This window comes from Mobula birostris, chromosome 18 (genome assembly GCF_030028105.1).
Source record: "Mobula birostris isolate sMobBir1 chromosome 18, sMobBir1.hap1, whole genome shotgun sequence".
In the NCBI taxonomy this organism is placed as follows: Eukaryota; Metazoa; Chordata; class Chondrichthyes; order Myliobatiformes; family Myliobatidae; genus Mobula; species Mobula birostris.
The window spans coordinates 19,388,352-19,403,455 of record NC_092387.1 but is presented as its reverse complement, the minus strand read 5'-3'; the positions used below and the strand labels follow the sequence as shown (position 1 = coordinate 19,403,455).

Here is a 15,104-nt window from a genome sequence, read left to right as displayed (position 1 = left end):
CGCAGATAACCGAGAAGTCGAGAAGTTGAGAATTTGAAAGTAAATAAAACGAAGAGGAGTCTCTAGTCTAACTGGCGCCTTGAGGCTCACATTTTCACCTAGGGATCATTAGACTCCCCTTCTGCCTCATTAGCCCGACCATCTCTCGCTACACATTTCACTTGTTCCCTCTCTGATGTCCCAACACCAACCAGAGCTGGTCCTCAGTGCATTCGTCATCCGTGCTGAGGATTCGATTGGGCGCCGCCCATCGTCCCCGGGAAGGTATAAAAAGAACAGAGCAATGAAGCAGCGAGACAGAACCCGGGAAACCCGGAGAGGCTTTGCCCACAGGGAGAGAAAAGGAAAGAGAACGAGAGAGACAGAGTGTGAAGCAAGAATGACAGCTCTCTGCAGCCGCGAGATGGGTTACCTCGGCTTCCTCGCTTACCTGGTTGTGTTTTCGTACTTGTCCGTGTCCTCGGCGGTCAGTCTAGATCTTACAGAAGCCAACAATGTTTCCAAGATCAAATTCAATCCGAGAGGAAATCTGTGGGCCACAGGTAAGGTAACGGCGTGTCCAGGGCAGTGAGTGTGGGTCTCGGGGAAGGGGTCTTATCTCCGGTCGGGCTCACATTTACAGTCAGAGGAAGGATTGGGCAATGCTCAAGATGCTGGAGGAACTCAGCGAGTCGGGCAGCATCTATAGCGAGAAATCGACAGTGGACGTTTGAGGTCGCGACGCTTTGATGAATGTTGTGTCATGTACCTTGTGTGTTGCTCCAAATTCCAGCATCCGCGGTCTTTTGGATCTCCACACCTTCGATGGTGTCGGGAATCAGTGCCTATCCAAATTGAGGAAGGGAAAGGTAGAGCATTTACAATTAACCATGTTTGTACGTTAGCAGTTTGAGCTTCTTAAAGTGCCATAGAGTCGCAGAGCACAACAGCAAAGGAGCAGACCCTTCGGCCCATCTAGTCCATGCCAATCTGTTATTCTGCCTAGTTCCATTGACCCGAGCTGGAGCATGGCCCTCAAACCCCTCCCATCCATCTACTTATCCAAACGTCTCCCAAATCATGATTTAAAACCGTAAGACAGTAAGACACGGGGGCAGAATTAGGCCATTTCCCCTGTGGAGTCTTCTCTGCCATCCGATGGTATCTGATTTATTATTCCTCTCAACCCCATTCCCGTATCCTTCGACGCTGTTACTAATGAGGAACTTTCCAATCTCTGCTTTGTATATCAGATGATAAATATTGAGTTAAATATACCAGTAGTCAAATATTTTATCCGTGAAATAAAACAAGAATAGTTTAGAAGCTCTTTTAATTTTACTATCATTGCTACTTCGCACAGCTAAGGGAATGGCCTGGTCCCGCCCTCGTTCTCTGGAATTGTACCATCTCTTCTCTCCATTCCTCTACCTGTTATCCGTTTCCACCGCCCAGGTGAGTGTAACGAGTCCATGTACGAATGTTGCTGTCAGTAGATGGCAGTGTAGGCGATATGAGGAGAGGAAGCAGTCAAACCTGTGGTACCTCATCCTCCAAACCTGTAAATGGGCCGCATGTGGTGAACAAGGTTCCGCCAGGGAAACTGACCTCTCACCACGGAGGTGCAGCGGAAAGAGCAACTGTCTCGCCCCTCCAGAGATCCGGGTCCGATCCTGACCTCCGGTGCTCTCTGGGTGGAGTTCGCACGTTCGCCTTGTGATCGCGCGAGATTCCTTGGGTTAACTGAAGGCTGCAATGTGATTCAAGTGTGTAAACGACAATGAACGATGCAAATACAAAAACAGAAAAAATAATAATAAATAAATAATAGATATCGAGAATATATTATTCCCCCCGGCTCAAGAGCCTTATGGTTGAGGGTAATAACTTTTCCTGAACCTGGTGTTGTGGGATTTGAGGCTCATACACCTGCTTCTTGATGGGAGCAACGACAAGAGACATTGGCCTGGGTGGTGGGGGTCCTCGATGATGGACGCTGCGACGGCGTCCTTTGTAAATGCAATGTCGGAGAACGCAGGGTTAAGGTATGACTAGCATAAAGATAGGAACTTGATGACGGGCCGAAGGGCTTGTTTCAGTCTCTGTGACTCTACTGGGTGGCTGCTTTGAGACGATGCATTTGACAACACACCAGATGTACGAGGGCGCACAGCCCAGATGACTCCGCTGTGACGATCTCTATTGTTGGGTCGCAGGACACTTTATGGGAAAGAAGAGCCTGTCAGATTATCCAGATGGATATGACGATACTCCGGCGCTACTCCCTCTCACCTCTTCCAAAGACACTAAGACTATTGGGAGCCTGCTGAGCCGGAGGATGCTGGAAGTCGCCCTGGCCCAAGAAGCAAAGGGGAAGCGAGTGAGATACGGCTCCGGAGCCCAGGTAACGCCGCGAGTGCAAATATATTTCAGGATACAGCGGACAGTGCGGACGAAGGTGGTGGTATGAACGGTGCCAATCCACCCGCACGTTCTCCTGTATTCAATCTATTTTCCCGATCGATGTGTACATGTTGGGTACTTCCTTTAGGAGAGCCAATAGACGCGAGACAGCTCCCTCGAGTCCGCAATAACCATCAAACATACATCTTCCTCCCGTTTGATTCTCAATCACTTTATTCCCACCAGCTCCCCCAGATTGTACCGCTCACCAACTCGTTAGGGTCAATTTAAATCGCACAATTAACATCATCCCGCGTGTCTGAGAGACGTGGGAGGAAACTGCAGCACAGGCGGGAAGTCCGTACTGCACTTTCTCTGTAGCTGTTACACTTCATTCTACTTCGTTTTTATATTACCTTGTTCCACCTCAATGAACCGTGTGCTGGTTTGATCTGTATGAACAGCATGCAAGACAAGCTTTTCACTGTAACTCGGTACACGTGACAATTAAGCCAATACAAATACCAATAACCCCTCTGATCAGTCGGAAACGTACAAAATCTACACTTTCAGCACCAGAGGTCAGGATCGAACCTGCGCCTGTGGGATCTGCCAGCTCTCAGATGGTCAATCAGTTTTACCGAGCACCTGCCTTCAAATATTCTTCAGACGTCCCTCGACGGGGATCTCTGCCTGCCGACCCACTCTGGCTCCCTCAGAGGTACTCGGCGATTGGCATCCGCCCGATTCGCAAGCTCGAAGCCTTCCAGCCCAGAGGGAAAAAGCCCAGATCTGGACGAACCCGCCCTTTCACTGGATTCCATATTACAGAGGCCCTTAGTGATTGTCTGTGGAAACAACAGACAACCAAATGGGTTGCTAAAAAGACCAACTAAATTTCACGTCATCTGAATCAGTGATAATACATTTGATTCTGATTTTGTGCCATGTGTTAGAAATATCCATTAAATAGACCACATGTATTTCCTGTCAGGGGCCGGTCTGTTTCAGCGCTTGAGGTCAAAGTCAATGTCCAAAGTCCGGTTAATTGTCACAGGCTCAAGTTCTTGTCCAGTACATCTCCCCTGCTGGTACACAGGCTGCTGACGGCAGCCCACCAGAGTGCACTATCCTGGCCAGTCCCTCAAGCTGTCCCCCTGTGTAGCCCATCTTCCAAGACCTTTCCTCTTCCCAGAATGAGGTCTTTGGTGCTTCAATTGGTTTTTTCTTTAGCTATGGGTTTTTTTATGGATGGAGTTACTGACCACATTCTCAACCCTCCTCCTTTGGCGTGATACACGTATGCACAGGTGCAATGAGAAACTTAGTCAATCCGTGTCACGGGCACAAAAGAAAGTTAAATGATAGGTGAACACGAGGAATTCTGCAGATGCTGGAAATTCAAGCAACACACATCAAAGTTGCTGGTGAATGCAGCAGGCCAGGCAGCAACTCTAGGAAGAGGTACAGTCGACATTTCGGGCCAAGACCCTTCATCAGGACTAACTGAAAGAAGAGCTAGTAAGAGAGTAAGAAATCTCTTACTGGCTCTTCTTTCAGTTAGTCCTGACGAAGGGTCATGGCCTGAAACGTCAACGGTACCTCTTCCTAGAGATGCTGCCTGGCCTAAATGATAGGTGAAGTGCATTTTAAATTGGAGTCAAACATAGAACATTACATCACAGTACAGGCCCCTTGGCCAACCTTTTAACCTACTGCAAGATCAATCTATCCCTTCCCTCCTACATAACCCTCCACTTTTCTGTTATCCACATGCCCGTCTAAGAACTTCTTAAATGCCCTCGTGTATCTGTCTTTACCACCGCTCCTGGCAGGGCATGCCACGCACTCACCACTGTTTGTGTAAAGAATGTATCTCTGTCATCCCAGCTATACCTCACTCCAATCACCTTAAAATGACACCCCATCGTATTAGCCATTTCTGCGTTGGGAAAAGTTTCTGTCTATCCACTTTATTTATGCCTCTTCTCATCTTTCACACCTCTGTCAAGTCACTTCTCATTCTCCTTTGCTCCAAACAGAAAATCCCTCACTCACTCAACCTATCTTCAAAAGACATGCTCTCCAATTCAGGCAGCATCCTTTAAAAGTTTTGGATATATTGCATTAAAATAACTATTTTATGTGAGAAAAGTAAGGTGTGCAATACAACAGGTCTATTGTATGTTTGGGTCCAACTGATGCACCTTATCAGTAACATTTTTCAAAACACTGGAATTCTGATATCTTGGTAAGACTAGATTCAGTGGGTAATCATGTTTTCCCACACCATTATCAGATTCCACAACTCCATTTTGTTCCATAACAATTCTCCCCTCTGCAATTCTAGCAAACAAGTGTTTTATCTTAATTCGACCATTCTGTAAACTTCCCTTTGCAAGGACACAAATCTTATTAAATCCCTTCCAGACTTTCAAAACATAATTAAGCACACTGACACGTTTCCAAATCAGACCATAGTTCTCTGAGTTATGTCAAAGGTCCCTTTGACCTGTAACTGAACACAGGTTCCAACAAACTACCCTCCAATGGCTTCTGAATCGAATCTCCAACAATAAATAAGAGGAGAGAAACCCCCTCATCCCAATTTTTCCCATTTTTCACACAATATGCTTCAATCATAGTCTTAAGAGTTGAGTTGACCCATTCCAAGGCTCCCTTGGACTCCATGTGATATGCAGATGACACCATGTGCCTAGCTTCCAATTCTCTAACTATCCCCTGGAATGTTCTTGAAGTAAAGTTACTGCCCTGGTCAAATTGAATTTCTTTGGGCAGACCTACCAGTGTGAAAAAGTTACCGAATAACTTCTCCACAGACTTGGCCTGGATGTTTCTAAGAGGCACAGCTTCAGGGAACCGAGACACAGCACACACAATTGTTAACACATACTGACAATCAGCTGCAGTCTTTGGCAATGGGCCTACACAATGCACTATGACTCTAGAAAAAGATTCACCAAAAGCAGGTATCGGTTTAAGTGGTGTTACTTGAATAACCTGATTAGATTTCCCCTCAACTTGACAGGTATGGCATGTCTTATTAAAATTCACAACATCATTCCTTAAACTAGGCCAGTAAATTTCCTTCATAATCCTGCTCACTGTCTTCCTCGAGGTCCACCTAAAGGCATACTGTGAGCCATGTTTAACATTTCAGCCCTGTACACTTTCGGAACCACCACGTGACTTGCAGGCACAGTGGCTGGTCTCCACTTCCTCATTAACATCACATCTTTAAGGTAATGTCCCACTGACTCTCTCTGAACCTCCTCTCCTGTGAGAGCTAGCTCCTTTAAAGCCATCATTTCAGAATCTCACTTCTGTTCCTCTATAAATTCCGTCCTCAATAAGGACAAACCTTTCCTTTTCTCCTTGCTCTCCTCAGCTTTACTACCCTCTAATTCCTGCTGAAATCTGGAAGGTAGAAAAGTCTGTGGTACATCATCATAATTTAAACCTCTGGTCTTGCTATCATATGCCTAAACAGGCTGCTTAAACATCTCTTGATTATCTGCGCATATGAAATAAACACCTGTCTTTCTGTGTGGTTCCCTAACAACAGCTTTGCTCATCAGTTGAACAGCTATATCAACTTTATCTTGGAGAGGTGTCAACATTCCTCCATTGTTTACTAAACTTAGCACCATCACCAGGCTTATAAGAACCTTGGATACATTATGGAAGAGACCAAACAATCCCTCCATCTGATTACGACCTTCACTTCGACTTGCTTCCATAACATCACACTGAATTACATGATGATGACCTTGCAGGTGTCCAAATGTCCAAACAAAATTCAACAGAGTAGCACATCTTTACTCAGCAGCCTTTTGTCCTGCAAGCAGGGTCAAAGGTCATGCAACCAATCCAACCTTTTCCAGTACTTTATCCAAAAGTCCAGGAACAGCACTTTTCCCATTACTTTCAGCAAAACTTACCTTGCCAATTTTCACCTCATCACTAACTTTTAAAACACTGTCTAATACACGTGACTGAGAATCCTCACATTCCACTGAACCAAGATCATCTGACACAAAAAAAACTGCTTTCCCTTTCAACCAAGTCAGACACCTCAGACTTTAACTGAGCTTCAACACAAGGTTCAGAACTCCGTGAATTCAAAGGTACTTCAACAACCTGAACACAGGCAATCAGGACAGCTGCCTCTTCTGGACTGTCATCAGTTGTCCCAGTTTCAAATTCATAGGTCACCCCGAACCTCCCAGCTATTCTCTGGCAAACTCTCATCTGGAGTAAACTCAAGCTCGTGGGTCAGAATCTCTTTGTCTGCTTTCTTAGCAGACCCCCACAAGATAGCAGCATCCTCTGCACCTAGGTATGCCCTTATATCATCAGGAACACAACTTTTAAATTCATCACACAAAACAAGCCCTTCCGAGCTGTAAAAATCATCAGGGTCCGACATTAAACCTCTCAACTGCCACATCTCCCTTATCAACTGTCTCTGTCTTTGTGCCTCTTCTCTTTGTTTTTCTGCCTCTTCGGCCTCAAGCCGTTTCAGTTGCAACTCATGCTGTCTTTTCTTATCCTCAGTCTCCAGCCTGTATTTCTCCAGCTGAAGCTGAATCTCAGCCTCAGTAAGGTTACCTTCTGCGAACATTTTCAATACATCCTCAGTAAATTGTTTTGTCGAAACATAATATTCAACTATCTTCCTTTGAGTTTCTATCTTAGTCATACCCTTCTTTACCATTGTAAGCTTTAATTCCTTAACAATGTCACGCAACTCATACCTTCTAGCTTTCGTCAAGGCCATGGGGTTTGGTGATCCCAGAAATTCCGCAACATCAATTTCTGCTGTTTTTCCACACAACCAAATCAAAAGGGAACTTTCCCCCGATCAATTCAAACAAGCCTCTCGACCAATTTGTTCATATCCCGGACTAGCCCCCAATTTTGTCATGTACCCCGTGATGGGAATAAAGAACCAGCAGAAATAGAAAACACTTTGGAGTCCAGTATTGCTATTAACTAATAATATTTATTAGTAACTATGCAATACAGTAATACAAATGTAGATAAACCAAACAGGTTAGCAATGATTATATCAGAGTAAGTGTGGAATGTATATGAAAATCAAGCTCCTTCAAGTCTAGGGGGAAAAAGATACAGTCTTAAAATGATGAGTAAAGTTCAGTTCAGTTCGTGGTATTGAGTTGAGTCGTGATGGAGAGAGAGAGAGAGGGAGAGATTTGAGTCTTCAGGTGAGCTGACCTCATCAATCTTCTCGTTGTCCTCCAAAATCAACCTCCGAAATCCTTTAAAAGTCACCGACTGTGACTTGAGCAAAGAGGACCAGTCTTCTGTGGTACAGCTATCACCCAGGCAAGGTTGGACACATGGACAACTCCCCACCGGTCACTGCCTTTTCTTTTCACTGCAAGAGCCACTGATCGATCTGCCTGATCGATCCTGTAAAAACCCAGTTTTTCTGCGGGCACAACAAAGCTCATTCAGTGTCCGAACATGTGTCCGAGGTCTATATCATCTGACCTTCTATTTTATCTTCCCGTGCTGAGCACCAACTGTCTCTCATATAACTCCTCCTTCCTTTCTCTGTGTAAGAAATGCAAGCAGGCAAATGTCCTTGAGAAGTATCAACACGCTGCCGAAAAATCATAACATCGATTGTCCATTAAATAATGATGCCTTCGTTTACCATCGCAAATTACGAGCCGCTCAGAGCCATCTCTAACTCAGCAGAAATCCAAAAGTTAGCCAGTTCTTTCTCGTGCCTTAAAGTGACAGTCCAACAGTTAGTCTTCTTCTCTCTCTCTCTTTCTTTCTCTCTCTCTTTTCAAAATGACATGTCGGTGTTAAATAACTCTCTCTCTCTCTCTCTCTTTTCAAAAGCACAATTCGTAGGGGTAATCGAGCACAGTTCATAGGGGTAATCGAGCACAGTTCATAGGGGTAATCAAGCACAGTTCATTGGGGTAATTCAGGACCCCGTCAGACTCCAAACAGAAAATCCCTCACTCACTCAACCTATCTTCAAAAGACATCCTCTCCAATCCAGGCAGCATCCTTTAAAAGTTTTGGATATATTGCATTAAAATAACTATTTTATGTGAGAAATGTAAAGTGTGCAATGCAACAGGTCTATTGTATGTCCGGGGAATATTGTATGCCACTTGTATAAAACGCTAAAGGCAGTTACACTGCACATTGCCCACACCCGCATGGATGCATCGTGTCTGTATGAAGAATGTGACACCCTCACTCCATTTTTCAGTCCAGGAAACAGGACTAATAACGAAGATTATTGAGAGATATGGCAAAAGTACAAAGAAATGATGAACATCCAGGAAAATGGTTGGTGAAGATGTGAGCAAGATGACCCGAATGGTGAATGTGGACATTTTGTTGTAACAATAGTGTATTTCCATCACATATTTTATGTTTTGCTTCTGTACACTTATCCATATCTATTAAAGAGGGAGCAAGGATTATTCTACATTTTTCTGACTTTTTTGCATTGTTAAAGCACATTTAATGTAACCACAAGTTTATGCTTGGCGAATAAAGAATATATTGTTTAAGCAACTAGTACTTGGAATTTAATCCCATGAAAATGGACTGAGAAATGGGATCACAGCTGCAGATTGGGAGAATGGAATTGCTGACATAGCCTCACCCATGAAATGGTGTCCTTTGTCCTGATAATGTAAAATTACAGTGTTGTTGTGAATTTCATTGCGGTGACTCCAGATCCTTCCACGTGAAGTATGCCAGTTGTGAAACACTGCTCCAGCCTCAATAGATGAAGTAGATTTTCCTTTTTACCTTTCCCGTCCATTCTGTGGTCCGTGATCAGCTGCATGGACCATCTGCCTTTGTTCTGGATGTTCATTATAATTCTATACTGCACTATTTTCTCCAAACTTAATAAATCAAAAAGGGGCACACATGCACACAATTACAGATAGATACACATAGAATGTATTTCACAGAGGCACACTCACATATACACAGATGGACACACACACACACACACACACACACACACACACACAAAACAGGCCAACTAGCTCTTGACAGCTGTTGATTTGGAGGCCATTTCTGGACGAGCTGTGAGATTTGCCATTCCCTCTCCAACTTCACCCCCCTGACATCCACCTACCTCTAACTCCCAAATCCCCCTTCCTTCCCCTCCATTGTTCGTTCCACCCATCCTGCTTCACCAACCCCTCATCAGTCCACTAATCACCTCAGAACCCTGCCTCCTCTCCTCCTTACTCTGGCAATTCCCCCTCCACTCTCACACCCATTTAAGGCTCCGATCCATCCCACCCCTCCCACCCCACCACAAATTCTACTCAACCCACTGCTTTCCTCAGGCTGATTATTTGTTGGTCCATCCTTATATTGCTTTGCAGACTCAGCATTTGCCAACAGAATCTGCTTAACACCAAGTCGCAGATCTGAATTCTCAGTGCAGATTCATATCTTCTTCCAGCTTTATCTCCAGCATAGGATCACTGCCTTTCTGGTTACAGAGAAACTTTTCATAAATAAGGCAACATTATATCCCGATGTGCTTTCTTTAAAATGAAATGTGATGCTTACAGTACATGTGTACATATTCAATAATGTGTGTGTGTGTGTGTCGGTCTGTGTGCGAGAGCGTGGGCCCTTAACTCCTGGTGGAGTCATCGGGGAGCCGTGACGACAAGCTTTTTGCACGGATCTTTTTTGGTATGCTCATTGTCTTGGGCATCTGAATCCTGGAGGAGCCCATACCTCTCCAGGTTTTTTTTTACGAAGTCGTGTTGTTAGATTGACAGTCAACCCAGCACGGATGGAGAGCGTGCAAGGGACCCGGCCGGATTCGAACTCGGGACCTCTCGCCCCTAAGTCCAGCGCTGATGCCACTACGCCACTAGCGGGTAATATTCAATAATGTGTGGGTCTGATTACAGTGTGATTTCTATACATGATACATACATAGACTAAAGTTCAAGTTCAAATATATTTTCATGGGCATACATACCCAGGATATAATTGCCATGACAATTAGCTCTTTGCAGCAGCAGTAGCACAGTACAATACAGAATTATTGAACATCACTTCCAAAATAATTAAATGAATATAAATTATACATAATTTACACAACAAAATAAACAGCAGTAACACTATCACGTTAGTGCAACAGATTTGCAGAAGTATTGCTCATACAAGCTTTGACTTCTTCCCAGCTTCTCATTTTGTGTATGCGTGATTGAAGAATATCAGCACAGCCAGAATATCCCACAGAACAACCTACTGCAGCACCCATTATAACCACCTGCCTCATGGGAGTCGTACGGCAAGCCATTCTATACACACAGTGCCTCCTGTATCTAAAAGAGTGGCCAGTGAGTGTATGTGTGTGGTCTGCCGCTGTCGTTCATCCATTTCAGGCTCGGCACATTTTGCATTCCGAGATATTCTTCAGCACGTCCCTGTTGCAATGTGTGGTTATTTGATATACTTTTGCCTTCCTGTCAGCTTGAAGCAATCGGACCATTCACCACTGACCTCTCTCATTAACAAGGCATTTTCACCCACAGAACTGACTATCACTGGAATCTTTCTGTTTTTCTTTTTGCACAATCCTCTGTAGACTCTCCAAACTGTTGTGCATGAAAATCCTAGGAGATCTGCAGTTTTTCAGACACTCAAACCTTCCCATCTGGCACCAACAAAATATTTCACAGTCAAAGTCACTGAGATCACATTTCATCTCCATTCTGACATTTGGTCTGAACAACAACTGAACTTCTTGACCATGTCTGCATGCTTTCATGCATCGAGTTGCTGCCACGGGATTGACTAAATAGATATTTGCATTAATGAGCAGGTGTATAGGTGTAACTAATAAAGTAGCCACCAAATGTGCATCAACAGATAGAAACATAGCAAACCTACTGCACAATACAGGTCATTCATCCCAGAATGCTGTGCTGAACTGGTCATAACTTTAGAAATTACCTCGTGTTACCTATAGCTCTCTATTTTTCTAAGCTGCATGTACCTATCCAGGAGTCTCTAAAACGACCCTATTGTATCCTTGTAAATCTCCTCTGCACCCTTTCTATGGTTTCCACATCCTTCCTGTAGTGAGGCTACTAGAACTGAGTACAGTACTCCAAGTGGGGTCTGACCAGGGTCCTATATAGCTGCAACATTACCTCTTGGCTCCTAAACTCAATCCCACATTTGATGAAGGCCAATACACCACACGCCTTCTTAAACACAGAGTCAACCTGCATAGCAGCTTTGAGTGTCCTATGGACTCAGACCCCAATATCCCTCTGATCCTCCACACTGCCAAGGAGGTTTATCATTAATACTATATTCTTCCATCATATTTGACCTACCAAAATGAACCACCTCACACTTATATGGGTTGAGCTCCATCTGCCACTTCTCAGCCCAGTTTTGCATGCTATTGATGTCCCGCTGTAATCTCTGACAGCCCTCCACACTATCCACAACACCCCCACCCTTTGTGTCATCAGCAGATTTGCTAACCTATCCCTCCACTTCCTCATCCAAGACACTTATAAGAATCACGAAATGAGGGGTCCCAGAACAGATCACTGAGGCACACCACTGGTCATCAATCTCCATGCAGAATATGACCCATCTACTCTTTGTTTTCTGTGGGCAAGCCAATTCTGAATCCATGAAGCAATGTCCCCTGGGATCCTATGCCTCGTTACTTTCTCAATAAGCCTGGCATGGGGTACTTTATCAAATGCCTTGCTGAAATCCGTATACACTACATCTACTGCTCTAACTTCATCAATATGTTTACTCACATTCTCAAAAAATTCAATCAGGTTCGTAAGGCACAACCTGCATTTGACAAAGCCATGCTGACTGTTTCTAATCATATTATGCCTCTCCAAATGTTCATAAATCCTGTCTCTCAGGATCTTTTCCTTCAACTTACCAACCACTGAAGTAAGAATCACTGGTCTATAATTTCCTGGGCTACCACTACTCCCTTTCTTGAATAAGGGAACAACATCTGCAACCCTTCAATCCTCCAGAACCTCTCCCGCCTTCATTGATGATGCAAAGGTCATTGCCAGAGGCTCAGCAATCTCCTCACCCACCTCCCACAGTAGCCTGGGTTACATCTCATCTGGTCCCGGTGATTTCTCCAATTTGATGCTTTCCAAAAGTTCCAGCACATCCTCTTTCTTAATATCTATATGCTCAAGCTTTTCAGTCCACTGTAAGTCACCCCTGCAATCGCCAAGATCCTTTTCGGTAGTGAATACTGAAGCAAAGTATTCATTAATTACCTCTGCTATCTCCTCCAGTTCCATACACACGTCCCCACTGTCACACTTGATTGGTCCTATTCTCTCACGTCATATCTTTTTGCTCTTCACATACTTGTAGAATGCCTTGGGGTTTTCCTTAATCCTCTCTGCCAAAGCCTTTTCATGGCCCCTTCTGACTCTCCCAATTTCATTCTTAAGTTCCTTCCTGCTAGCCTTATGATCTTCTAGATCTCTATCATTACCTAGTTTTTTGAATCTTTTTTAAGCTCTTCTTTTCTTCTTGACTAGATTTACAACAGCCTTTGTACACCACGCTTCCTGTACCCTACCATCCTTTTCCTGTCTCATTGGAACGCACCTATACAGAACTCCACGCAAACATCCCCTGAAGGTTTGCCACATTTCTGCGGTACATTTCCTTGAGAACATCAGTTCCCAATTTATGCTTCCAAGTTCCTGCCTGATAGACTCATATTTCCCCTTACTCTAATTAAACACTTTCCAAACTTGCCTGTTCCTATCCCTCTCCAATGCTATGGTAAAGGAGATAGAATTGTGATCACCATCTCCAAAATGCTCTCCCACTGAGAGATCTGACACCTGACCAGGTTCATTTCCCAATACCAGATCAAGTACAGGATGTATGAACAGGCAGAGGGTGGGAGATATAGACAATGTGCAGGTAAGGGGGATTGGTTTTGATTGGTATCACGGTTGTAACAGACATTGTGGGCTGAAGATCTCAATCCAGTCTATGTACTACTGGCAGATACATGACTCTAATGAATGATCCTTGTCTAATCAATTGTCAGGAATAACACAGCAATACCTACAACTCAATCTTGGTCTCCGTTGGTCAAGGTCGACCACGGATGTTGCATCCCATCTATCTACATGATACATAAGCCCAGGGCAGTACAACAAGGACAGGAAGCTGCTGCCCTGAAACAGGCTCCCTCTCTCCACGCATCTGATGGGACCACAGGTACAGCAGAGACTGATACAGTTTGGCACCATCAGCATCACAGGAGTTGCCAGTCAGCATTGAACTCAATGTAGGACTGCCTTAGGGAATCCAGCCCCGGACTGTTCCTCAGGGATTAGTCCCAAAGCCGTCCCCATGAGTGGGTACAGTCGCAAGGCAGCAGAGGTTTAACATCAGAGTTTCCTTTCTCCTGGGTGAGTTGCCAACCATGGCTGATAAGCCCCATCTGCTCAAAGTGACTGGTTTAAGGCAACAGTAACCCCACTTTGCCCCTTCTCCTGTCAGTAGAAACGGTTCTGTCAGGCTCAGTAACTAAGCACACGTGAAGGCCAGGAGCTGGACTTGGTTGTCAGAGGCTACTTTAGATGCCTGCCATTGGGAGCATTTACTAGGAAGTGGGAGTTTATCCCCACTACAAACCCCGCTACAAAAATGTAAAGGAACCCTGTAAATCAAACTCAATATAAAATACAACATTAAAGAGCAGTAGATATTTCTCTCTTCCTTGAGTGCGTGTACGTTATGGGATATTGGGACTGCTGAATGCAGTGAATGGGAATGAAGGGAAAGAGCTGAGCTGCATCAGTTGGTTCTTGAAATATGAGTTGAAGGAACAAATCTGACTCATGCAACTTTCTACCTCCTTGAACACTTGAAGAAAGATGCAGGTGGTAGTATTCAAAGATGTGGACATCTGTTATAGAAACATGTGAAGTGCCCAGTCTTTCATGTGGAACCAAAGCCTGAAAATTCAAATGTCAATACAAATCCTGGGATAACAAGTAGAGAAATGATGTTCCCCATGCAACGGGTCATACTGAGTGAGTCAATGTGGTGGACTTGGCATCACTTAGCATCTCTGATGTCCAGGGCAGGTGGCTTCATCCTTGAGTACAACCATCTCTGAGCTTCCCCCGTTCTCAGGAAGGGTTATTAACCACTGTTTCATCTAAGCTGAGTGGGTGTAACAGAAATGTGCCTGCATATGTAGCCTTTGTTGGTTAGCAGCTGGAATTTTCTTTTATACTGTTTTATTAAAGTGTTGCACAGTTTTCAGGCTGTGTAAAAAGTTCTTGCTCAGAGCAAAGGTTGGCTCAAAAAAGTAGAGAGAACATTGTTATTGTCCCAAAGTATTTATTGGATAAAGGCACAAGAGACTGCAGATGCTGGAATATGGAGGAACCAACAAGATGCCGGAGGAATTCAATGGGTTAGGCAGCATCTGTGGAAAGAAGAGGACCAGTAACATTTTGGATCATGACTCTTCATCTGAACTGGTTTCTCTTTCCACCAAAACCTACCCACCTACTGAATATTGAAAGGCCTAGATAGTGGACATAAAGAGCGTGTTTCCAATAGTGGGAGAGTCTAGAACCAGAGGGCGCAGCCTCAGAATACAAGGATGTCCGTTT

The 15,104-nt window shown here is 44.3% G+C and overlaps 1 protein-coding gene across 1 annotated transcript; it reads left to right on the top strand.

Annotated features, from left to right (window-relative positions):
- Positions 1–350: 350 nt before the first annotated feature.
- Positions 351–8,757, top strand: LOC140211803 (neuromedin-B-like). Its single transcript, XM_072281949.1, has 3 exons — positions 351–542; positions 2,196–2,383; positions 8,668–8,757. Exons 1-3 carry the CDS (start codon positions 380–382, stop codon positions 8,722–8,724), a joined length of 408 nt encoding a protein of 135 aa, XP_072138050.1. The 5' UTR covers positions 351–379; the 3' UTR covers positions 8,725–8,757.
- Positions 8,758–15,104: the final 6,347 nt, after the last annotated feature.

Bases quoted from the DNA above. Each gene is read 5' to 3' on its own strand.
- LOC140211803 (XM_072281949.1), top strand. From the start codon at position 380: ATGACAGCTCTCTGCAGCCGCGAGATGGGTTACCTCGGCTTCCTCGCT. The intron at 543-2,195 runs GTAAGGTAACGG...GTTGGGTCGCAG, and splicing joins AGGAAATCTGTGGGCCACAG to GACACTTTATGGGAAAGAAG. The intron at 2,384-8,667 runs GTAACGCCGCGA...TTTTCAGTCCAG, and splicing joins GATACGGCTCCGGAGCCCAG to GAAACAGGACTAATAACGAA.